Source organism: Bison bison, unplaced genomic scaffold, assembly GCF_000754665.1.
Source record: "Bison bison bison isolate TAMUID 2011002044 unplaced genomic scaffold, Bison_UMD1.0 scf7180017864274, whole genome shotgun sequence".
Taxonomy (NCBI): Eukaryota; Metazoa; Chordata; class Mammalia; order Artiodactyla; family Bovidae; genus Bison; species Bison bison.
Window position 1 is genome coordinate 6,332,701 of NW_011494846.1, and position 24,321 is coordinate 6,357,021.

A 24,321-nucleotide genomic window follows, 5' to 3' on the forward strand; every position below is an offset into this window, starting at 1 on the left:
TGGAAGGAAAGTTATGACCAACCTAGATAGCATATTCAAAAGCAGAGACATTACTTTGCCAACAAAGGTTCATCTAGTCAAGGCTATGGTTTTTCCTGTGGTCATGTATGGATGTGAGAGTTGGACTGTGAAGAAGGCTAAGTGCCGAAGAATTGATGCTTTTGAACTGTGGTGTTGGAGAAGACCCTTGAGAGTCCCTTGGACTACAAGGAGATCCAACCAGTCCATTCTGAAGCAGATCAGCCCTGGGATTTCTTTGGAAGGAATGATGCTAAGGCTGAAACTCCAGTACTTTGGCCACCTCATGCAAAGAGTTGACTCATTGGAAAAGACCCTGATTCTGGGAGGGATTGGGGGCAGAAGAAGGGGATGACAGAGGATGATATGGCTGGATGGCATCACTGACTTGATGGGTGTGAGTCTGGGTGAACTCCAGGAGTTGGTGATGGACAGGGAGGCCTGGCATGCTTGGATTCATGGGGTCGCAAAGAGTCGGACATGACTGAGCGACTGAACTGAACTGAACTGATGTGTATAGATAAAATACACATACAGATAAAATGATCACTTTAAAGTATCTTATTTAATAATTTATAAAGCCAAAACAGCACCAATTTAACATGTGATCAATATAAAAAAATGATTCATGAGCTCTTTGACCCTTAGTTTTTGAAATCCAGTGTGTGTCTTACATGGACAGCACGTGTCAGTTCACATGAGCCTCCTGTGGCTCATGGCCACTGTAGTGAACAGAATGAATTTAGCTGATAACTTTTCCGTAGAGAAGCTGGATATGTGTCATCAGCTGATAAGTTGTTACTTCAGTGTCTACATCATGCGGAGTTATTTTGAAATTGTGAATCTCCTCATTAGAAGAATCCGCCCTGAAATGAGCCTAAATGCACATTGCTGTGTGGGTGTCTAGTTGGTACCACCCCTGTCTGAACGCCCTTCACACCCATGCAGTCAGCAGTCGGCAATTACTTACTTAATTACCTGGCTTCTTTCCTGGTCTCTGCACAGTAGGAACCAAGGGACTCTTTATCTGTCTTGCTTAGCTCTGTTCCCTAAGCCCAGAGCCCAGTACACAAAAGACACAAAGTGGATATTTTTAAAGTGAAAATCAGATGAAAAAGTTGGGTGAGAACTTCTCGTTTGCCCAAGTTGATAACAAAATGCAGAAAGTAATCCCAGTGGAAGCCCAAGATTGAGTGTTTGTGGTATTTTTTATCCTGATGAATGACCATTTGTAGTCTGTGACTAGTTGTGTTCCTGTTCAATCACTCTTTCTTTCATTGAATATATCAATATATGTATATATAGAGAGAGACTGTATGTGTGATTGAATACCTACAGAAACCCAGGCTCTGTGCCAAGCCCTAGGTCTGCAAGGATAAATGGGAAACAGTCCCTGCCTTAAAGGAAATGAGAAACAGATAAGTAAAATAACTCTTATATCCAGCAAGTGTTATGATACCAACAAACACAGAGTGTATGGGGGAACACATGGAAGGGGGTTCAGTCCAGGTCAGAGATGGAGGTAGCAGCCGAGGTTTGCTGGGGGAAAGTGAATTAAAGTTCCACGGTGCCTGTGGTATTCTTAGTCTCCAGCCCCATGCCTGGCACATGTGTTGAATCCATGAGTAAATGAACAAAGTGCCTGCAGAGCCTAAGCCTGAAGGATCGTTGGATCTGTCCATCTGTGCACAGGAGGCCAGAGCCCCGTCTTGGAGGGTTCCGGGGAGCCCAGGCTGGAGGGAACTGAGGCCCAGAGGAGGCTGAGGGGGCCAGGGTAGGGCTGATGCAAGCCTGCTGCGTTTGGCAGGAGCCAGGCCGCAGCCTCACTTGCGATTGTCCACATGACCCGCGACCAACAACTGTACTCTCTCATTCCAGGCAAAGCGCAGGCTGGAGCTAGGAGAAAGCGGCCAGCAGTACCTCTCAGATGGTTTAAAAACCCCCAAGGGCAAAGGAAGAGCTGCACTCCGGAGTCCAGACAGCCCAAAAAGTAAGGATTGTGTCGTCTTTCCCTCCCCCAGGTGTGAACTTCCCAACTTTCAGAGCTCGTGGCTGAAGGGACCCGAGGTGTGGACAATTTTGGCATGTTTGGTTCTTTTTCATTTCTGTCTTTGCCTGTCCAAAAAAATAAATATGATGTCTGCAGACACCCAGTGAAAGGTGTACAGAGTGAGTCCTGTTACCTGTAAGCTGACCTCAGGGGAGGCCTCTGTTGGTATGCACAATTTCATTTTTCAACTCAGAATGTAAACTCCTTGGTACCATTCCATGGTCAAATCTAACTAACTTGCCTTCATGGACCTTATTTGAGGGACCAAGGCTAGCTGGGCATTAGGTGTTACCTCTGTTGGCCTAAATCTCTAGCTCAGCATATGGCAGCCTAAGACTTGATGGAGACCAGTGAATTGCAGCTAGTTTGCATTTCCATCAACATGATCATTGTTTCTTTAAGAGAAAAGGAGGTTGTAAACAGCTAAATTGTCCTTTATGTCTCTGGCATTTAATGTGGAGGCTAAATTCATTTAGACTTCATCCTCTCCTAACGTGTAGTTTATGAATTAGGGAGTCCACAAATTGTGTGTCATATTCAGTTAAACCCTTGACCTGTATACCTATAAGAGAATAAATACAATATTAAATGGGGATATTTCATACCAGAGGGATGGGGAGATGGGATTGAAAGACATTTCCTAGGCATTCTTCATCTACATTATTTGGAAAGTTGGTGAACAAGTTATATGCAAACAGATAAAGGAGTCTGAAAAGCCAGTTAGGATGGGTCTGTCATCAAAAGCTGGAGAAGTTCACAGTCTGAACCCATTGACTTAGGCTCCATGTTGCTACAGCTCCATGAGGCTACAGCACTTTTCATTCATTCAACAGATAGTTTTGAACACCTACCATCTGTGAGATACTTCACTAGTCCCAGAGTAAGATAAGTCAAAATAGAAACTACTGAGAAATTCGCAGTGAAACACTTTCATCAAACAGGAATTTTTACCATCATTTCCTTTTCTAATAAAGCAGTTCATAGCTTTCTATGACTCACCAAAAACATCAGCAACAACAGCTTTGCTTCTGATGCTAATACCTGGGCTGCTGGGGGAGAGGGGGCTTGCTTGACTGCAAAGAAACCCTTCATTTCTTTACCTTTCCCCCTATTCCCCCTACCCGCTCGGTTTTTGTTTTTCTTTAAGCTCCAAAATCTCCCTCAGAAAAAACGCGGTATGATACATCCCTTGGTCTGCTCACCAAGAAGTTCATTCAGCTCCTGAGCCAGTCACCTGATGGGGTCTTGGATTTGAACAAGGCGGCAGAGGTGCTGAAGGTGCAAAAGAGAAGGATTTACGACATCACCAACGTCCTGGAAGGCATCCACCTCATTAAGAAGAAGTCTAAAAACAACGTGCAGTGGATGTGAGTACGGGTCACCCCCCACCCCCAGTTCGCTGGCTCTGGGCTGGGTTGGGGGTGGGGTACCTTGCAAACTGCAGCGGGGTTTCTCCCAGCCCCAGCTTTCACACTCATGCCCACACTTTCATTCCTTTTTCCTCCTACTCTTCTCCCTCCTCTCTTCCCTCCTCAGTTCCTTAGCCGAAGTTCAGAGTCTCTTTACAAAGAGACCTTCTGTTTAGCTGGTGTCATAGATAAAAGGATTTATATTCAGTTAGCCTCAAGCAAGGGGACCCTGGGATTAAATAGGGCCCTGCAGATGTACAGTAACTTGCTGTTCAGCTGTCACCATCATATCAGCATGTGTGCTCTCATGTAATCTAACAGATGCTTACACAGGCCTCTGGCTTGTCTCTAGTAGGAATTTAGAAACTATCTATGGCTGGTATCCACACATACGTGTATTACACAGTATCTTTGTCCATGGTTCTCACTGCAGATGAACTCACTTTCTCTGTAAATTAAGTCAAGACTTAAATGCCTTGGTTCCTTCTGGAAAGCCGAGATGATAATACTTGTCACCTACACACCCACACGCATGATTAAATGTGTGATCACATCATTTGTGAATTATGGACAGAGAATCTGAACACCCAGTATTTGAGAAGCAACTTCCAAAGCCTTATTAGAGGGGTTGACTTTGAAAAAACACTGCTTCTAACGTAAGACAAACAGGTAGTTTTTTGTACTTTTTGGAATTTTGTGACAATTCAGTAACCCACTTTAGCTAGTAGTTGAGACAGACCTGTTGGGGATTGGTCTTTGTTCTTGCTTCCAGCACATCTGTGTTTCCTTAACCTCCTTTTCCTTCTTAGTTGTTGGTATAAGACCCTCAGAAATTACCTAGGTTTTTCATGCTTTTTTGGGGTGATGTTTGGTTGAATTTTTGAACCATTCCGTCTTTTCCTTCCAGTCTTTCTACCTTGCTGTTTCTTTCCTTTCCCCCCCACACCGCCCCACCCCCGCCATTTCTTTTTCCCCGCTGGGAGGCACGTGGCAGGAAGAAGAGCTGCCTCCTTCTGCCCTTTGAATTTGAGTCTTCTAAAGAAACAGGCCTCCTATGGAGGAAAGAAACCTGAAAATAGCAGTGTTTCTTCACTTAATTTCTATGGTGTGAAAAGTGAAGGACTGTATGTATAAAAAAAATATGTATAAACGTTCTAATTTTAACACTTGGCTAACAAGCAGTGTGACCTCCTGCATAAAGAGGGGACGTTTACCCGAAGGACCATTTCTCCCAGCCCTCCCTTTCACTGCCCCACCCCTACCCCCCGACCCTTTTGGCCTGTTGAACAGCCAGGCAGAGTCTGTGTTTGGATTTCCAGGGGCTGCAGTCTGTCTGAGGACGGGGGCATGCTGGCCCAGTGTCAAGGCCTGTCAAAAGAAGTGACCGAGCTCAGTCAGGAAGAGAAGAAATTAGATGAACTGATCCAAAGCTGCACCCTGGACCTCAAACTGTTAACCGAGGATTCAGAGAATCAAAGATATCCTTTGTGCCACCTGTTCAGTGGGGGTCAGTGCTTTCTAGACTATTTCCAGAGTTGACCATCTGACTTTTATGTGCAAGGTAGAATTTTACCCAAGTTTCATCCAAGTAAGTGGGGGGGGGGGGGGAGTGCGGGGGGCACGTGTATGTGTATTCATTATTTATGGAATGATAGTTATTAGACTGCATCCTATCATCTCTCTTCTGATAACCAGATGGGAACTATTTTTTAAAGCATTTTATTCACATGTGGTTGGGACATACGGGTACATTCATAGCATAGGACAACACTATTAATGAGATCCATAAGGTGTCAGTATTCATATTAATGATAACATTAAGCAGATTCATCTTAGGCTTCCCGGATTTTGGATGGGTGTTAGCTGTCATTGTTGCGATTCTCATATTCTATTTTCATTTCATCAGATATTGGAAGCAGTTGGAATTTATTGACTCTGTGTGACTGAACTATAGTTGAAGGAGTTGAATGAGTGTAAGAAGAATTGTTCTATAATTTTTAAAGCACATTATGGTGGCTCAGCGGTAAAGAATCTGCCTGCCAATGCAGGAGAGGCGGGTCAGATTCCTGGGTGGGGAAGGTCCCCTGGAGAAAGAAATGGCAACCCACTCTAGTCTTCTTGCCTGGAGAATGCTATGGACAGATGAGCCTTGTGGGCTGCAGTCCATGGGGTCACAGAGTCAGACATGGCTGATCGACTAAACAACAACAACACCAGTGCTGAATCACAGCACTGAAAACTGATTGCAGAAGCACCCTAAGGCTTAAGAAATCTCAGTTTATCCATTCTTCTAGTCATTGGAAGTAAAAGTATTAAAAAGCCAACTCTTGTTCTTAACTGGCTGGCAGTCTGTTGACTACCTGAAGGAAACTTACTGGTCATCACTTCACGTCAGACCATAGCGGAGGGCGATTACTTCATTGTGTTGACAAGAAGGTTTTGCAATCTTCTCAGTTATTAGTAGAAAACAAAACCAGTATTTTAAATAATCTTGTTTCTAATTTTAGCTCCACGTTTATCTTTGTTAGACAAAAAATAAAATGTGACCTGCCCAGTTTCTTGTAGTGTCTCATCTAAAGTAACCTTTTGCTAAAAGTTATGGAGACATTTGTTTTCCAATTCAAGCAGTTTTCTCAATTGTTCATTTCCTGTTGGCCAAAGGATTAACCTTGTCAGCTGATGGTTAGGGAGCTGGAGAAGAGGTGTGATGATTTGACGCCCACCACCCGCCGCCTCGTTGGCCAGGGTGGTTTTACAGGGGAAGAAAGAAGAATAGCCGTAGCTGGGCTGTTTGCTACTTTGTGTAGTCGGGAACCCCTTAGAGGAGGAGATGGGGTTTTTACACACGATTGGCAACTTGTAGCCTTATCACCTACATTCGCTTTCTCTGGGGCCTTTTCTGCAGAAGTGAAAGCTTCCTTACAAGGGGCTGCTATCCCAAGAAACAAATTCAGGAGGGAGCCACAGTGGAAGCACTTGCAAGTTTGTAAGATTAGAGAATATGTTTGCACAATTTATTTCAATTTGCCATCCAGTTCCGAATGTGGTACAGCTTGTTCACAAATGTGTTGAAATTTTCCTTCCTGCAGCATGTTGGGTAATTGTAGATGAGCTTTTGTTTTAATAAGTTGTCAGATAGCTTTCTGACAGTGGGCTATGGGGCAAGTACCTAGTTATCAGTTTCCCCACTGTTCTCAGTAAAAATTCACAACTGTCAAGTCTTCCATAAAGATAGCAATTGGCTTCCTTGATGAGACAGATGATGACCTAAAACCTAGAATCCTGCATGAGCTGTTCTGTCAAGCTCAACAGTAAATTAGCTGTTGTCTAAACTACTGAGACTTAACATGATAGTCTGTGTGATGCTGGATGCTCAGTCACTGCAGTCGTGTCCCAACTCTTTGTGACCCCATGGACTGTAGCCCACCAGGCTCCTCTGTTTATGTGATTCTCCAGGCAAGAAGCCTGGAGTGGGTTGCCATTTCCTACTCCAATAGTCTGTGAGAGATGCCCCTAAATGTGCATGCAGGGACTTCCCTGGGCTCCAGTGTTTAAGAGTCTGTACTTCCACTGCAGGGGGCAGGTTTGATCGCTGGTCAGAGAATTAAGAGCCCACATTCCACTCAGTGCAGCCAAAAAAAATATTTTTAATGTGCATGCAGATTATGGGTGAAGGAGTTTTTTTTCTGGACAGTAGGTTCATAGCTTCCTTTAATTTCTAATAAAAAGCTACTAATCTAAGGGACATCATTTCCTCTAGGCTAAGACCTATAACTGTATCAAACATATTAGATCACAGACTCCTTTCACTGTGTTATCTTCAGAAATGCCTTCATTGGCTTGTGATTTGCTATTTCATCTTAGGCATTTTTTGGTACGTTAATATAAAAAAGCAACTGGCTAAAGCCATTGTAGATTAATTATGTTATTCCATGTCCCTTATAAAAGAAAGCTATGTGAGCTCTTCTCTAGTAGCACCAAGTCAAAGCCTGTCTCTCTAAGCAAGCTTGCACAAATACTTTTATCATATAATAAATTCCATATTCTTTCGTAATATCCTCTTAGGTTTGACTGTCAGGGCACTTTAAAGAATTGTTCAGTGCCCAGAAGTAGCTACCGAGAGTACTGAATATTATTTTATTTTCTTTTCCTCAATCATTTGGTTTGCAGAGCATCTGGAAGCTGCTTTCCTCCTTGTGAGCACTGAAATCTTATAGTTAATAGTATTATAGAAAGGACAGTTTTCCTAACAGAGAAATAATGACACTCTTATCAGCAAGCAGTCTATAACACAACCAGCCCAGGTGCACTTAAGAAAACAAGCTGTCTGCCTGAGTGGGACTTGGAGTTCTTCCACGGATAAATGTAGTTGCTACTCATTCATTCATTTTGGGTGGCTGCTGACACTTTATAATAGTAGAGTAGCAGATATAAGTTACTGCAATTTCAACAAAATTATGGCTAATAGAGCTCAAATTTTTTCTGTAAATTGGGATTCTGCGGTCATTCAACTTGAATGACAGAACACTCAGAATCTGGTTTGAAAAGCCCTGACCAAACTGAGTTTTAGTTTTCTTTTGAGAGTTTAACTATTCTGTTTGTTTTTATGTTAATATCTTAAGTAGCTGTGGACTTTTTAGAAATGGGCAGGAAAAAAGCTATATATTTAATTTGTTGTTTGGAAGATCTAGAAGGAGATAAGACATAAAATACTTAAAATTTTTTCCATGCATCTATTTGGTTCTGTTCATAGTGGTTACATCTGAGACAATTAGTTGGAAGAGTTCCTTAACACTCATTACGTTAGCTTATGTTACATATCAAGATATTCGAAAAATTAGTGGCCTTAAAGACCAAACTGTTATAGTTGTGAAAGCCCCTCCAGAAACAAGACTTGAAGTGCCTGACCCAATAGAGGTAAGGAGATAACATCTCTGTTCACCTGCAGAGATCTTTTTGGAGTGCCCGGTGCTTTTTGGTTTTTTCCTTATAAACTCTATTTTGTATTGGAGCATAGCTGATTATGTCATGATAGTTTCAGGTGAACAGTGAAGGGACTCAGCCATATATAGACAGGTATCCATCCTCCCCCAGACTCCCCTCCCATCCAGGCTGCCATGTAACACTGAGCAGAGTTTCGTGTGCTGTATGGTAGGTCCTTGTTGGTTATCCATTTTAAATATAGCAATGTGTACCTGACCATTCCAAACTCCCAGCTGTCCCCCCACCCCCACAACCATAAGTTCATTTTCTAAGTCTGTGAGTCTGTGTCTTGTAAGTTGTACCATTTCCTTTTAGATTCCCCATATATGGGATGTCATATGATATTTTCCTTCTCTAGCTGACTTAGTTCCCTCAGTGTGACGCTCTCGGGGTCCTTTTAGATTCCCCATATATGGGATGTCATACGATATTTTCCTTCTCTAGCTGACTTAGTTCCCTCAGTATGACGCTCTCGGGGTCCTTTTAGATTCCCCATGTATGGGATGTCATACGATATTTTCCTTCTCTAGCTGACTTAGTTCCCTCAGTATGACGCTCTCGGGGTCCTTTTAGATTCCCCATGTATGGGATGTCATACGATATTTTCCTTCTCTAGCTGACTTAGTTCCCTCAGTATGACGCTCTCGGGGTCCTTTTAGATTCCCCATGTATGGGATGTCATACGATATTTTCCTTCTCTAGCTGACTTAGTTCCCTCAGTGTGACGCTCTCGGGGTCCATCCGTGTCGCTGCAAATTGGAATGCCTAGTGTTTAAAGAATCATTGATGTCAGTTAAAATCCATATTTTCCTGAAAGCTTGAGAGTTCTTCCCCATCTGTTTTACTTAATCCTAACCTTAAAAATGTATGAACAGTTTGCTATGTATTGAATGTCCATAAAGTCTAATTTTAACATACCAGGGCATTCAACTCAAAGTAGTTGATAGTTTACAAAGTGGTATATGGGGCCCTGTCCCTCTTGTGGTTTACTCTTTTTCATAATTTGTTATCTAGTGGTTCTGATTGATTTGAACCAGTGGGGACTTTTATGTTGATTACCCTGGATATGGTCCCCACCATGAATAAAGATATAGATGTTTTAAAGTAGCTCCCTACCTTGTCTTAGCACATTTAAAGAATTTATTCATTTATAACAGATTAACATTTATAAAATCAAATGAGACTTTGGGTTTGCTGATAGATGAGAATATTATAAGGAGCATATTTTTGTGATTGTTTTCAAATATACTTTGATAATATAAGCTTAGACTATAAGATAAAGAAATGTAGTAAAAGAAGCACACAAAATAAAAAGAATGAAATTTACAAACTCCCATCTAGTGTAGAGTTCTCATCTTAAATGATCATAATAGGTTTATGACCTAGATGAAGAATTTTAAATATTAGTGTGCTGTATTCTTTTATTAAACTCAGTTTCTAGCACTTAAGACTACTTACTATTCATGCAGTGGCGATTAAAGTTCAGTATAAACAAACCCTACTCTTCAGGAATGAGTAACATAGAAATATGGTATTTGGAACATTTAAAAGACCTTTTAATAGTTTGCATAAAAGAAATAATTTTTTTTAAAAGATTCACCTCCTCTTGGCAGGGATCAGCAAAGTTTTTCTTTATAAAGAGCCAGACAGTAAATATTGTTGTCTGTGTGAGCCCTGTAGTCTGTTGGGACTACTCAACTGCACAGTCCTACCATTATAGCATTAAAAAAAAAAAAGAAGAAGAAGCCAGAGGCAACATATAAGCAATGAGAATAGGTATAACTTTTCCCAATAAAACTTTATTTACAAAGCCAGTTGGTGGACAGGATTTCCCTTCGGGCTGTAGTTTGCTGACCCCTGCTCTAGAGGTTGACAGTCATTGACTGAGATAGACTACCAGTGGAGAAGCAAAAGCAACAATGAAAATTACCCTTTCCATTTTTCCATGAAAATTACAAAACAGCTTCCAGTTTGAACTTTTCTCACTTCTATTCATAGAGCCTACAAATACATTTGGCAAGTACCCAAGGACCCATTGAGGTTTATTTGTGTCCAGAAGAGACTGAAACACACAGTCCAATGAAAACAAACAACCAAGACCACAATGGGAATATCCCTAAACCCACTTCCAAAGGTAAAAATTCCACTTTTGTCATTTGGAAACTATGTTAAAAATGAAGGTAACTAGAAGGATCCTGTATCAGAATCACAAGTCTTGGCAAGAAACAAAAATTTCTATCATTAATGTTACATTAAAAAAAATTTCGAATAGTTTTCAGAAGAAAATAATGATCTTGGGCAAATGGCTCCTCCACCCACTTAATGGAGTCCCCTCAGGCTTTTGCTATTGGCAGAAACTGTTTCTTTGCAGTGTTTTGGAAAACCAGCAAAAGTGAAGAGTGGAGGTGTGATAGCTGTCCAGCTGAATCACCAGCTATACTTGGCCACATACCTCTGAGTGATATCACTGATCATTGGAGAGGGAACTGAAAAAAAGTTGGGAGAAGGAAGCCTTTTGCCCAAGAAGTTTTATCTTAATTTTTCCCCCCAGTGTGATGGGGAGAGAATAAGGGAAGAGAAGAAAAAATAAATCTAATTCCTCCCTTCATTGTCTCCACAGCAAAGGAAGCTCTTTGTAGTCTTTTTGTTGTCTCAGATTGGAGATATGTACTTAATTTTTTCTCCCTCCCAAGATAGCAGCAAGAAGTGATTTAAGTATTCAGATCTGACTTAATATTGAGAGGAAAAAAAAAAGGGCACCTCAAATGGTAAAACCAAAGACCACTTTTTTCCCCCACCCTAGAACTTCAAAGTAGATGTGTCCTTTTATTTGTATTTTTAGAATTATCTTTAATAAGCTAGTTGTTCAAAAAAAGACTAAAATCAGTGACCTCTACTGGGGAGCCAACTTTTCAGTCTGCATGTTTTGTTTTGCTTTTCCTAAAGGATGACTAACTGGTATTAGAAACTTGTTTTTGAACTTGTTAGTCTCTAATCTTTGAAGCTACCTGTATTCTTGTTTGCTAACAGTTGATATTTTAAAAGATGAGCGAGTAGACAAGAACAAGAAAAGGCTGACCAGAGTCCCTACTCAACAATGCACGTTAGTATAAAAGCTGATCTATACCATAATGGCAGGTTTCCCCAGTGGCTCAGTGGTAAAGAATCTGCCTGCCAATACAGGAGACGTGGGTTCCATCCCTGGGTTGTGAAGTTCCCCTGGAGAAGGAAGTGGCAACCCACTCCAGTATTCTTGCCTGAGAAATCCCATGGACAGAGGAGCCTGGCAGGCCACAGTCCATGGAGACACAAGAGTCGAACATGACTTATAGACTAAACAACAACAGTGTCGTAATGTCATCTAATTGTCCTTAGCAAAAGAATGCATGCTTCTATGACAGCAACGTATATATGCTTCCTCCAGATTAGATTTTTACCTGACTCATTTTCTTGTTTCCACCACCTTTTTCTTTCTTCTCAGACTTGGCTTCAACCAACTCAGGACATAGTGATTGCTCGATTTCTATGGCAAACCTTTCTCCTCTGGCCTCCCCGGCCAACCTTTTACAGCAGACTGAGGACCAAATTCCTTCCAACCTAGAAGGACCATTTGTGAACTTACTGCCTCCCCTGCTCCAAGAAGACTATCTCCTAAGCCTCGGGGAGGAAGAAGGCATCAGCGATCTCTTTGATGCTTACGATTTGGAAAAGCTCCCGCTGGTGGAAGACTTTATGTGTAGTTGATTATGCTTCGTGTGAACTCCCCTTATAAACCAATATTTTTTTATTATGGAACCAGAACATGTGTCATGCAGTGTTGTCCCTTCCGCCCTTCTTCCTCCAAGATAGTATCATGAAGTAAACTACAGACTTCAGAACAAAGCTGACATTTTAATGAATTTAAAAAAACAAAACTATCAACGCACAGTTGCAGGCTCCCTTGGGAAAGCCCTGCCTTGCCCCAGGCTCCAAAATCTCCTGGATGAGTCAGCAAGTGAGAAAATGTGCAATCAGGTGTCTCTCACCCGCCCTCTTCCTCCCTCCCTCCCTCCTGGATTGGCTTGCTGTGCCTGACGGATGGGCTGTAGAATGGGGTCTGGCCACCTGGCCCACTCGAAAACAGCAATCTTCCTTAATAGCATTTCAAGCCGTGCCTTCTCCGCAGAATGCATGTCTTTGGGGTCTGCTAATTTGGGATGGAAACTGCAGGAACTGTAAACTTGAAGTCATGCAAAAGTATGAAATGAATTTCTTCAGCTCTTCTTAGGAATATTTAAATTACTGTCATAATTCAGTTTAAGCTATGGACCGCATGTCCCACTCGGAGGCCAAGAGATCTTCCACAGCCTTTCAGATGAAGAAACTGTTCTCCAATACTCATCGCAGATACAGAAGAACAGTCGAGTTCTGCCCCTCTAAGCTGTTGTGGATTTTCCTGTCTCCATAAACCACTCCCACTCTCTTGCCCCCAACGTATTTGTAAGTTTGAAGTTTATAGCAAATGCCTACTTAGGAGTTCTTTGTGGATTGTTTTTTTTTTTTTCTTTTTCTTTTTTTTAGCTGCCATTTAAGCATTCCTGTGGCACCCATCAACCATTTCAATTTAATTGTTTACTTTGAAGCGGTTTTTGCTAATTCAAATTATTTTAAGCAGAGGTAGAGAACCTCTACTGATCAGAGCATGTGTGATCTAAGGCTTAATAGCCTCGGCGAGAAGCTTTGCCCCATCTCGCTTCCTTCCCCAGGAGGGGGTGCTCGGAGCGAGTGGAGCTCACTGAAGGGGGTGGCCCATTGGAGAGAACCAGGTCAGACCCCCAAGAAGCAGCAGGTATGGATGGATCCCTCCGTCCCTTGGGCTTCCCAGGCCCCCTGTGACCGGGGAAAGGGCTCTTACACTGCACTCAGGGAGACCACTTCTCAGGATGGGGTCGGATGGAGAGGCCTCTGGGGAGAAGGACATCCCCCGTCATGAGTAGCATGCTATCAGTGGCACTTCGCTTCAGCCATTGAGAGCAGGGAGCTCCCACTGTGTCTGGGGCTACAGGAGTCCTGGCCAGAACCCCCGTTCCCCCTTCCACTGTGAAGGAGCAGGTTGGACCAAGGAAAGCTGGGGCTATAGAAAAAAGGCAGGGCAGGATGCCAGGACATCTCCCACTTAACTCTTCAGGAATGGCGTCCCAAGTCGGAGGCTTCCTGACAGTGGCAAAATCCTACCAGTTGAGTCCAAGAATGGCTTTCCCATTGGCCAGGGGGTAGATGGCCATCTCCCACTGGGAATGTGGCAGAGTACCTCACATCCATTCCTTGGATGCTAATGACTGTGGGAATGAGGGAGTCATCTAATAAATAAAACCTCACACCAAGAATGGTTGAGTTGAATTGCTGTTCTGCCCGACACAGTGGGAGGCACATGGTAGGCACTCGATTCAACAGGATGGGAAAAAAGAAATACTGGGTTGGCCAAAAAGTTCATTTGGGCTTTTCCATACCATCTTATGGAATATTCCTTACTTATATCCCTTAGGAAAAGTACAAAACCTACGAAAGCCCCAGCCGATTTACTCTAGGTAGATTTCCACAATATGCAAAGTGGTGGTGGGGTCAACACAAATGACACCAGCACTTTAAACTATTTGTGTAGGTATGCATGGGTGTATGTTTGAGAAGAAAAACAAAGGTGCAGTTTATCCTCCTTTTTCTTCGGCCTCCATCCCCGCCCTCCTCCCCTGGACACACACTGGACCTGGTCCGAGATGAAGCATTGGGTGGGGGAGGGAGGGGGAGCTTTGTGTCAAGTGCCTACTGGAAATGCACTGTGGGGTTTTTTTCCTCTATGGGAAACCATTTATGCCAAGCTTTTCCCTATTTCCCATATTTATCTCATCTGGTTAGCTGCCTCTGCTTCCAGCTTTGTGTAATTCTCTTTGCCAGCTGCACAAAGCTGATTTTTTTCCAAAGTCTAAAGACTGAGCTCACCTGGCTATGTGGTTGTGTGTTTGGTTGAATTTCTTGTTAAACCTTTTCGTAACGTGATGCCGTATTTATTGTTTTAAAAAACGAAAAGAATCCTAATAAGTCTTAAAAGTTCCTTCATGCATAAGGCTTTCCCAGTTAATGGGCTTAACTGGTGTACAGTAAGTAGACGTCCATACTGTATTCTGTTTGCATTAGTCATTTTCTTTTTGACATAAGTTTCTGGCACACGAAGTGGGTTAGTACTACAGTATTTGTGTTACTTTAAGTACTGAGTATGCAGGTTTCCTGGTACCATTGAGTTGCTGCTATTAAAGCTCACACATGAAATGGCTAAAAGTTACAAGTGTGCGAATTATGACTGCGTGAGCCTTAGAGAGTAAATTGTATAAAGAGCAACACATGAGCTGTCAAACAGTGTTAGGTGTGTGTTTATATGTACAGATTTGTGCTTAGTAATCATTTTATTTAAGTTGATACGCAGTCTCCTCATATTTTCATTATCTAGCAATTTTGTACAAAATAGCAATTAATTTGTAAACACTGCCAGAATATTTTCTAGCTGGTTTGTAATTTTTTAAGAGTGTTATTTTTTTTTCTTGTTGTTGTTCTTGTTGTTGTGGTGGTTCTTGTGTTCATTTTTGTTGTAAGTGTAGATCTGTAAATACAATTGCAGTATTTAAAGCTTTAGCTTTCAGGAAAAAGAAAGTAAGAACTCAGTGTGTGCATGACAACTCGTGTGTACGAAATGAGGGATTTGAAGGAAGATGCCTTGCAGAGTGAGTTGGGTGGCAACTGTCCGATTGTGGGAATTTCTTTTCCTGTGGGGTACGAGATTTTGTCAAAAGGAAGTATTTCTCCCAGAATTGGGAGTATGCAAACTACTAATCAGTTTAGCTTTGTGTTGTATGCTAGTTTAAAAAAGAAAATATGTAATATAATGTAAAAAAAAAAAAAAAGCTTTTATGATGGATTTTGTAAATAGATTTGTTACAGGGTAACCTGTTCTCTAGCTGTGATCTTACCACTTCAAATGGGTGTAATTTGAATAAATTTTGTATGGTAAAGGATCAATAAAATGATTTTTTTTTAAGAGTTCAGCCTTGTGAATGGTTTCTTACTATTGTCTTATGCTCTTACATTATATTTATAAAGACATGCTTAAGTTAAGGGGAAAGTTTGAATAAAAACTCAAAACATCATATGCTTTACTGTTCTGGGAATCTGGGGAGCATTAAGCAAAAGGCTTTTTGACCACTTGTGAGTGTTTGCCACTTTAGGAAGCAAAAGAACTTGCCATGTCTCTGATCACCTGCAGAAGCCACCCCAGGTGTGGAAGAAGGATTTGTACACCGAGAAAACACCAAGTCAAGTTTTCTTCCTCATAAGGAGCTTGAAGCAAGTAGATTATTTCTCAATACAGGTAATTGCCTCCCTTGTTCTAGATTCACTCCATGTTCTTTAAGTGAAGTAGTTGTTCATTTATTCATTCAGTCACTCTGAATGAGCATGAAGTGATTACTATATGCTGGATATGGTTGTAAGTGCTGGAGTCCAAATAGAAAAAGACAAAGATCCTTATCAGCATGAAGAAGCTTACAGTCTAGTAGGGAAAGAAATAAGTTTTAATTAGAATTAAATTCTGAGGACAGGCTCTTAAATGATTTTTTCTTCTGAAGCCATATTTGGAAGACTTAAGGATAGATGCTTTGAGGCAAAAATGGAAATGAAGGGAACATAAAAGCCTTGCTATTGGAGAGCTGTACAAGGAGGAGAGATTCTGATCCAGAGAGCTTTAGGGGCCTATGCATCTGGATGCAGGAAGGTTTGCAGAAGACTGCCTGGGTGGGTACAACTCAAACCTGAATAGCCAATGGATTCATCTAGGATCCAGGAAGCTGGGGAGCACCTGAATTCAATCTAGACTACAATCCAGATATCATGAAAGAAAATGGAAAGATTAAATGGTAGGTCATGCCTTGGGATATGGATGAGAATCCCTGCCCTGCCTACTTAGAATTAATCACCCAGGAGTCAGTCAGAAGTTAACAGAAATACCATTAACAGCAGGAAGTTGCAGTGATCCACAGAATGCAAAGAGCAAGCTTTCTGTTGTGCCCTTAAATCTGGGACTTAAAGACTGAAAGACAAATAGAACAATTTCTTAAAATACTCTGGAATGTTTATAACACTAGGAATTACTATTATACTTTGTTGTGCAAAGAGTACTATCAAAAAGTTCTGGAATTCCTTATGCCGGGGTGTCTGAAAAGTGTTGTGGGAAACAGAAGGGACAAAGTCCCATGTTATCACGTGCCTTAGAAACAAAACTGGAAATTCTGGCATGTTGGGCTTCTGTTGGGCTGTTTTAGGACTTGAGTATATACAACAGAAAAGACAGAGTTCGTTCCTAGGGAAAACAGGATGTGTGTGTTTTCTCTTTCCTGCATCAATTTCAGTAGCTGCCTGCACACATCAGGAATACAGAAACAAGGGAATCAGAATCATGTTTTAATTTAAGCAGGAAATTCAGATAAACCAAAAACATTCATTAAGGCCTACTTTTTCAACTTGAACAAAACCATGTCAACTGATAATGACCAGAGAGTCACAGGATTTGAGTTGGAAAGCAACCTGATCCTGAACAAGGAGCTGGTTTCATCATGTGACAATTCAGCCATCATTTTTTTTTCACCAAGAAAACCATCTCCAGAATCCTAATCCAGTGCTCTTCCTGCAATATTTTAAGGTCTCCTAGTTCCTCCTCCTCAGACACATATATCAGAAACTGGCCTATTCTCAGTTTTACTCTTGGAACCACAGCCTGGCTGACGTGGTTAATTCATCCTTCTGAGTTAACTTCACCTGGAAGCTCTGTGACCATCCTGTCCACGGGCACTAATTTCTTGTACTCTTCCCCATCATATTTGATGAATGCGATCACTATCTTCTGTGCCTCTGTGCACAGTTACAAACTGAGAGAGATGGAAACCATTGGAAGTCTAAGTTGAAGGACTCCTCAGTGGTTCTTCTGTCCTCAGTCTTTGATAAAAATGGATTTGCTGTATTTAAACAGAGGAAGAATTGAATCCACAACAGCTTCTAAATAGGATGTTCCATTTCCCCCTTGAAAGACTCAAACTTCTCTTCCTGTACAGACTACTTTTCAGCTCCAGAAGCCTTTAAGACTTTTTTTCTGCATAATCAAATTCAGGAACAGTTGCCTCAGCTGAAACCTAAATTAAACTGTGTTTCAGCCTTGAACAGCCCTTAGCATTGTACAGGGCTTTACAGTTTACAATGGATTTTCATCTGCCTTATCTCTGCATATAAAGCCATTTGTAACTGATGGCATTAGCTGCAGAAGTAACTAATCAATCTACAGAACAGTATGTGGGCAGTGATATGAAGAAAGGATAAAAAGCACTTAGCTTTAAGCCATACTCTGGAGACCCAAGGAACAAGACAGAACACTGTGATTCCACAGGAGAGATCTGAAATAAAGACATCAGTAAGTAAAAATTAAACCATGTCAACAAAGAGAGCATGTTTCAATGGGTTAGGTATGGGAAGAGAGGTTGTATGTGCTTAGAAATGGGAAGAAGCAGAACGAGACCCAAGATGCTTGAAAAGAGCCACAACCAAATCCTACCCTTGGCAAGAAACCAAAGTACAGCTGTTCTTTAGTCAAAGAGAAGGTACTATCACCATTGACTCAAAGTTTGGTTATCTATCAAAGGAATAAAGTGAGTACTAAAGACAGGGACAGGCATAGGGGTGCAACAATGAAAAGGAGACAATAGAAAGCATAGAAATGATTCCCTTACCTGGTCCTGAGAAGGAGCTAAACCAGCAACAGGGGGGCAAAGTTATTTCTAAGTGAAGAAGAAAGAATTGGATAGGACTCCTGCTCTGGCAGTATGGCAGATTAAATGGCCAGGAAACCCTCCTGTTTCAGAAAAACAGAAAAAAATTTTTTATTATACTGCCGAGATTACAAGAAATTCCCATGGGCCAGAAGAATAAAAAAGAACTGAGCTAAAAAGAAAGGTTGAAGAGCATGTAAACAATAAAGACAGATAAGCCTAAGGTTGGCTACCAGTTGCATTTCAAATACTGTTGCTGGCATTGAGAAAAATTGTCTCGGGCCAACAAAGAAAGCCTGAAGAACTAAACCTAAGATTCAGATTAAACCAGATAAACTGGAAGAAGGCTCTAGTGCTCCAGCTCAGAGTCATCTCTCTGGCTTTCAGCAGAGCAAACTCATCCATATTCTGGACAAGACCACATAGGACCACAGACTACCAAATAGAGTGTTAGTCACTCTGTTGTGTTCGATTCTTTGTGATCCTGTTAACTGTAGGCCCCCCAGTCTCCTCTTCCCATGGAATTCTCTAGGCAAGAATACTGGAGTGGGATGCCGTTCCCTTCTCCAGGGGATCTTCCCAACCCAGAAATTGAACCTGGGTCTCCTGCATTGCAGGCAGAGTCTTTACCATCTGAGCCGCCAGGGAAGCCCCTAATATAAGATCACAGTGAAAGGTCAACAAACACAAAAGGAAACAAACCAGCATTGATAACAGAAGCAGAAAACATCAGATTTAGAGCTCAAAGAATTCAAATAATGGAATTACCAGATACAGTATATAAGATAAATATGTATGAAGTGTTTAAGAAGTACTACAAAAACGAGTGACCAAGAAGAAATGATCAAAACTGCCCCAGAGACTTGGAAAAGAATAAAATGTTAGGAATTAAAAATATAATTGTTGGAGAAAAGAAATGATGGCTAAACCAGCAGTTTAGATACAGCTAAAGAGACCGAAATGAATTGGTATGACGAAATTACCCAGAGTGTAGCACAGAGAGAAAAGGAGATGGAAAATATAAATACATTTTGAGAGATCCAGATAATAAATATTTTAGGCATTGTGGGCCATAAGGTCTCTGTCAAAACTACTTAACTCTGTACCAAGAAAGCAGCCATAAACAGTCAGTAAATAAATGAGTAGCATGGCAGTGCTCCAATAAGAATTAGGGATGCTAAAATTTGATTTTCATGTATTTCTCACTTGTCATGAAATAATATTCTTCTTTTGACTTTTCTCAACCATTTTAAGAATGTAAAAACTGTTTTTAGCTCACAGGTTGTACAAAAAGAGGTGGTGGGTGGTTTCTGGTCCAACATGTAGAGTATGGAAGCTGTCACCCCTGTCCTCAAAACAAGAAAAAGACTGAACAATGTGAAAATCAATAACTCAGAGTGAATTACAAACTCGAGCAGGGCTCAGACCAAGGGGCACTTCCCAGGACTGCTGCTGCCAGTGCCCCCGCCCCCATGGTGAGCCACTGCGACCCACGTCTTCACAGGAAACCCTCCAACACTAGCAGATCTCCGCTATTTCCCAATTGACCAGAGCGTGTCACATAGGAGCACCTCCATAATTGACTGCTTTACCTAGTTTCTTTCTGCCCCCCATTTAACAATAAAGAAACCGAGACTCCAAGAGCTTAGGTGATTTGCTCAAATTCACAGGGTTAATAAGTGGCAAACTGGGAATTTGAACCCAAGGACACTTGACGCCAATGTTTTTTCACTCTGCCACACCACCTCCAGAAGCAACTAGAACAGGTGGGCAAAATACATCCTTCTAGCCTTATCTGGAGATGCTGACACCACACAGGGGAGGTGCAGAGTTCTGCAACACAATTTTTTAACAAAAAGATAACTTCAGTATAAAGACCAAGCCCTTGCTGACCTCACTCACTTCAAGAATATTCTTACACATGTGTGCAACCCTTTGTGACACAGACACATATCACAACCTGTACCTCCCTGCTTCCTGGCCACACAGCTGGACTGCACTTCCCTGCCGCCCTTGCAGTGAGACACGGCACGTGGCTGCCTTCTACGCAATGGAATGAATGAAAGCACTGGCCATCACCTCCAAATCTGGCCTTTAAAACACCAAAAAAAAAAAAAAAAAAGACAGCCAACTATATGTTATTTATAAGATATCTACTTTAAATACAAAGACAGCTAAATTAAATGTAAAAGAATGGAGAAAGATATGCCATGAAAATACTAACCAAAGCCAAGTGGATTCACTGTATTAATTTCAGATAGAGCAACACTATTTGAATTAGTGCCCCCCAGAAGCAGACACTTAGGCATAAACCTAATAAAATATGTATGAGATCTACATGAGGAGAACTGTGAAGCTCTGATGAAAGAAGTCAAAGATCTATATAGATAGAAGGCTATTCTGTGTCCATGGATAAGACAAAAAATTGTAAAGGGATCAGTTGTCTCCAATTTGACCTACAGATTCAATCCCAAATTAAAATTTCAGCCAATTATTTTGTGGATATCAACAAAGAGATTCTAAATTTTATATGGAAAGAGAAAATTCCCAGCATAGCCAACCCAAAACTGGAGAACACAGTTGGAAGACTGATACTACCCAACTTGAAGAAATACTATAAAGCCATAGTGACTAAGTCAGTATGACACCGGTAAAAGAATAGACAAACTCATCTGTGAAACAGAAAAGAGAGTCAAGAAGTAGAACCAAAAAAATGTAGTCAAGTCATCACTGAGAAAGTAACAAAGGCAATTCAATGGATAAAGGACAGTCTTTTCAACAAATGGTGCTACAACAATTGGACATCTACACGCAAAAAAAAAAAAATCTAGACACAGTTTTCACCCTTTTCACAAAGATTAACTCCAAATTAATTATAGGCCTAATGTATTAGAGAAGGCAATGGCACCTCACTCCAGTACTCTTGCCTGGAAAATTCCATGGACAGAGGAGCCTGGTGGGCTGCAGTCCATGGGGTCACTAAGAGTCAGACACAACTGAGCGATTTCACTTTCACTTTTCACTTTCATGCATTGGAGAAGGAAATGGCAACCCACTCCAGTATTCTTGCCTGGAGAATCCCAGGGACAGGAGAGCCTGGTGGGCTGCCGCCTATGGGGTCACACAGAGTTGGACATGACTGAAGCAACTTAGCAGCAGCAACAGCACAAATCCATAAAACACAAAACCATAAAACTTCTAGAAGATAGAATATAAGAAAATCTAGGTCCCCTTTGGCTTGGTTATGGCTTTGAGATACAACACCAAAAGCATGATTTGTGAAAACCGTTTTGATAAGTTGGCCAGTTTGATATGATAGTAATGGTCCTTTATTCTTAAAAGTAGGTAGTGAGTTCATAGGTAGTCATTTTATTATTAATCATCAACCTTACATTCACCCTGCACATAATACTTTGTAAAATAATTACACAATTTTTTTCTTAAATTTTGAGGTTGGGCCTGAAAATGTCAGAAGGATAAAGGCAACGGATTGGTATGTTCTGCGACAACCAACTGATCTTTACGGTGGTTTATTCACTAAGTCATGTCTGACTCTTTTGCGACCCCGTGGGCTGTTGCCCGCCAGGCTTCTCTGTCCATGGGATTCTCCCGGCAAGAAGACTGGAGTGGGTTGCCATTTCCTTCTCCAGGGGATCTTCCCCACCCAGGGATCAAACCCTGGTCTCCTGCAATGCTGGCAGATTCTTTACCAGCTGAGCCACCTGGGAAGGGGGACAACTGCTCTTTAGAGTACCAAATATGATAGATTAATACCTGATATATTGCTAACCCACCATAGATTGAATTATCTTTTTTTTTTTTCTGTGCTGCACACTACAATAAAGCCTTCTGATAGATAAAAATAGGGAATTGGGTAGAATTAAGAGAAAGGCAAAGCTTTACAATTCATTATTTTTTAAAGCCAAGAATTAAATCAGAAACAGAATGCTTGGGAGAGAAACAAGTAGACAGAAAAAATTAGTTTCACCTCAGCAGGACGATGGCATGCTCTGCCTAGCCCTTCTTTGAAGTGCTGATGTGTGCAGACAGAGTTCCACGAACTGCCCTCGATTAAAACTGCTTTTCCTCCAGGCCCCTTGTCCAGCTGGGTTCAGTTACCTTTTCAAAGGCCCCAGGCACAACCTGCTTGTGGACGGGTGCCAACAGGGTAGAGGTCGGTGAGAGCAGGAACCACCACTGATACTGAACTGTGTGCCTTGCCCCTTTTGTAGTAATTTCATGAAAATACTCAGCAAAAACTGGAATAAGAAAGGATTTTTTAAGCCATTCTTGCTGATTTATTCTCTCTTGCCTCTGTCTCACCTCCAAATTTCACAGCCCATATCATATCATCTTTGCCTTATCTTCTTTCTTCCTTCGGGCCTGTTCTTTGTCAGAAGATCACAACCAGTGTGAACTTGATTCAGATGCCTACTGACCCAGCACTGACCTCCCAACCCTGAGCCCAAATCCCCCCTTACGACCCAGAGTTAGTATTTCGCGTCTTAGACCTTAATATTCCAATTCTGACTCTCACAGTATGCACTAATGAAAGAGCAGAGACAATCAAACAGTATTGCATTGACTATCCTCTGGAAAGAGCCATTCAACTCATTTTACAACCTTCTTCGGTTCTCTGATCTTTTTTTCCCCCACTTATTGTACTTTGAGGGAAAATTCTATATAATCTATACACTTTTATCCTTTGTTTATTTTCTTCCTCTTCTTTGCTTTCAAAATAGATTTTTAGGTATTATCAACATTTGGCTTAACACATGAAGGTCTAGAAGCATCTAAAAGTTATTTCTGACACGTTTTCATTTCACTGCTTATGTTTCAAAAATTAGAAACCCTATAATTGAGTAAAGCTGCAGTGGTGTGGATTTCGTCACTGAAGTCTCACGTTTCCTCCAAAGCAGTCAACCAATATTCATCAACAAGCCCCAATTCCCTACCACCTACAAGTTCAGTGTGGCCTCTTCTTTAGTCCAGTGCAAACTACCCACACATACACACACATTAAGAGTCTCCAAGTCACCCACAACACACAACAGTCTCTCAACACTCATCTGGTTGCTAATTATGAGTTGTTCTTCTTGACAGTGCCTACTAGCTCTTTTTCCATTTCTCCCATAATACTCAAAACAACAAAAGAAACAAGTTCCTTTTCCCTAGACACAGAAAAAAACTAGCTCTTTACTTTTATACCCCCTTATCCTGTACCCTACCTTTGTTATTTAGAAGGTGCAGGGTCTCCTTCACCTCTGCTACAGGCACCAGGACCCAGTTGCTGGCGGATCCAGGATAGACTAGCATCAAAGTCCTACACCAGCCATATTCAGTCACCTCATCCACCAGTTCAGTTCAGTTCAGTCACTCAGTCGTGTCCAACTCTTTGTGACCCCACAAATTGCAGCACACCAGGCCTCCCTGTCTATCACCAACTCCCGGAGTTCACTCAGACTCACGTCCATCGAGTCAGTGATGCCATCCAGCCATCTCATCCTCTGTCATATCCTTCTCCTCCTGCCCCCAATCCCTCCCAGCATCAGAGTCTTTTCCAATGAGTCAACTCTTCGCATGAGGTGGCCAAAGTACTGGAGTTTCAGCTTTAGCATCATTCCTTCCAAAGAAATCCCAGGGCTGATCTCCTTCAGAATGGACTGGTTGGATCTCCTTGCAGTCCAAGGGACTCTCAAGAGTCTTCTCCAACATCACAGTTCAAAAGCAACAATTCTTCGACTCTCAGCTTTCTTCACAGTCCAACTCTCACATCCATACATGACCACTGGAAAAACCATAGCCTTGACTAGACGAACCTTTGTTGGCAAAGTAAGTCTCTGCTTTTCAATATGCTATCTAGGTTGGTCATAACTTTCCTTCCAAGGTCATGGATGCAGTTACCATCTGCAGTGATTTTGGAGCCCCCCAAAATAAAGTCTGACACTGTTTCCACTGTTTCCCCATCTATTTCCCATGAAGTGATGGGACCAGATGCCATGATCTTCGTTTTCTGAATGTT

General features: G+C 41.6%; 1 protein-coding gene across 2 annotated transcripts in view; it reads left to right on the forward strand.

The window, feature by feature from the left end:
• Nucleotides 1-15,526, forward strand: part of E2F3 (E2F transcription factor 3) — an 84,023-nt gene extending 68,497 nt beyond the window's left edge. For both annotated transcript variants that reach the window (XM_010848823.1, XM_010848822.1), the window contains exons 2-7: nucleotides 1,897-2,008; nucleotides 3,216-3,435; nucleotides 4,797-4,955; nucleotides 8,280-8,394; nucleotides 10,459-10,594; nucleotides 11,942-15,526. In XM_010848823.1, coding sequence (XP_010847125.1) covers nucleotides 1,897-2,008; nucleotides 3,216-3,435; nucleotides 4,797-4,955; nucleotides 8,280-8,394; nucleotides 10,459-10,594; nucleotides 11,942-12,204 — 1,005 coding nt within the window. In that variant the 3' untranslated portion in view covers nucleotides 12,205-15,526. The remainder of the gene's footprint in view (nucleotides 1-1,896; nucleotides 2,009-3,215; nucleotides 3,436-4,796; nucleotides 4,956-8,279; nucleotides 8,395-10,458; nucleotides 10,595-11,941) is intronic.
• The last annotated feature ends 8,795 nt before the right edge of the window (nucleotides 15,527-24,321 follow it).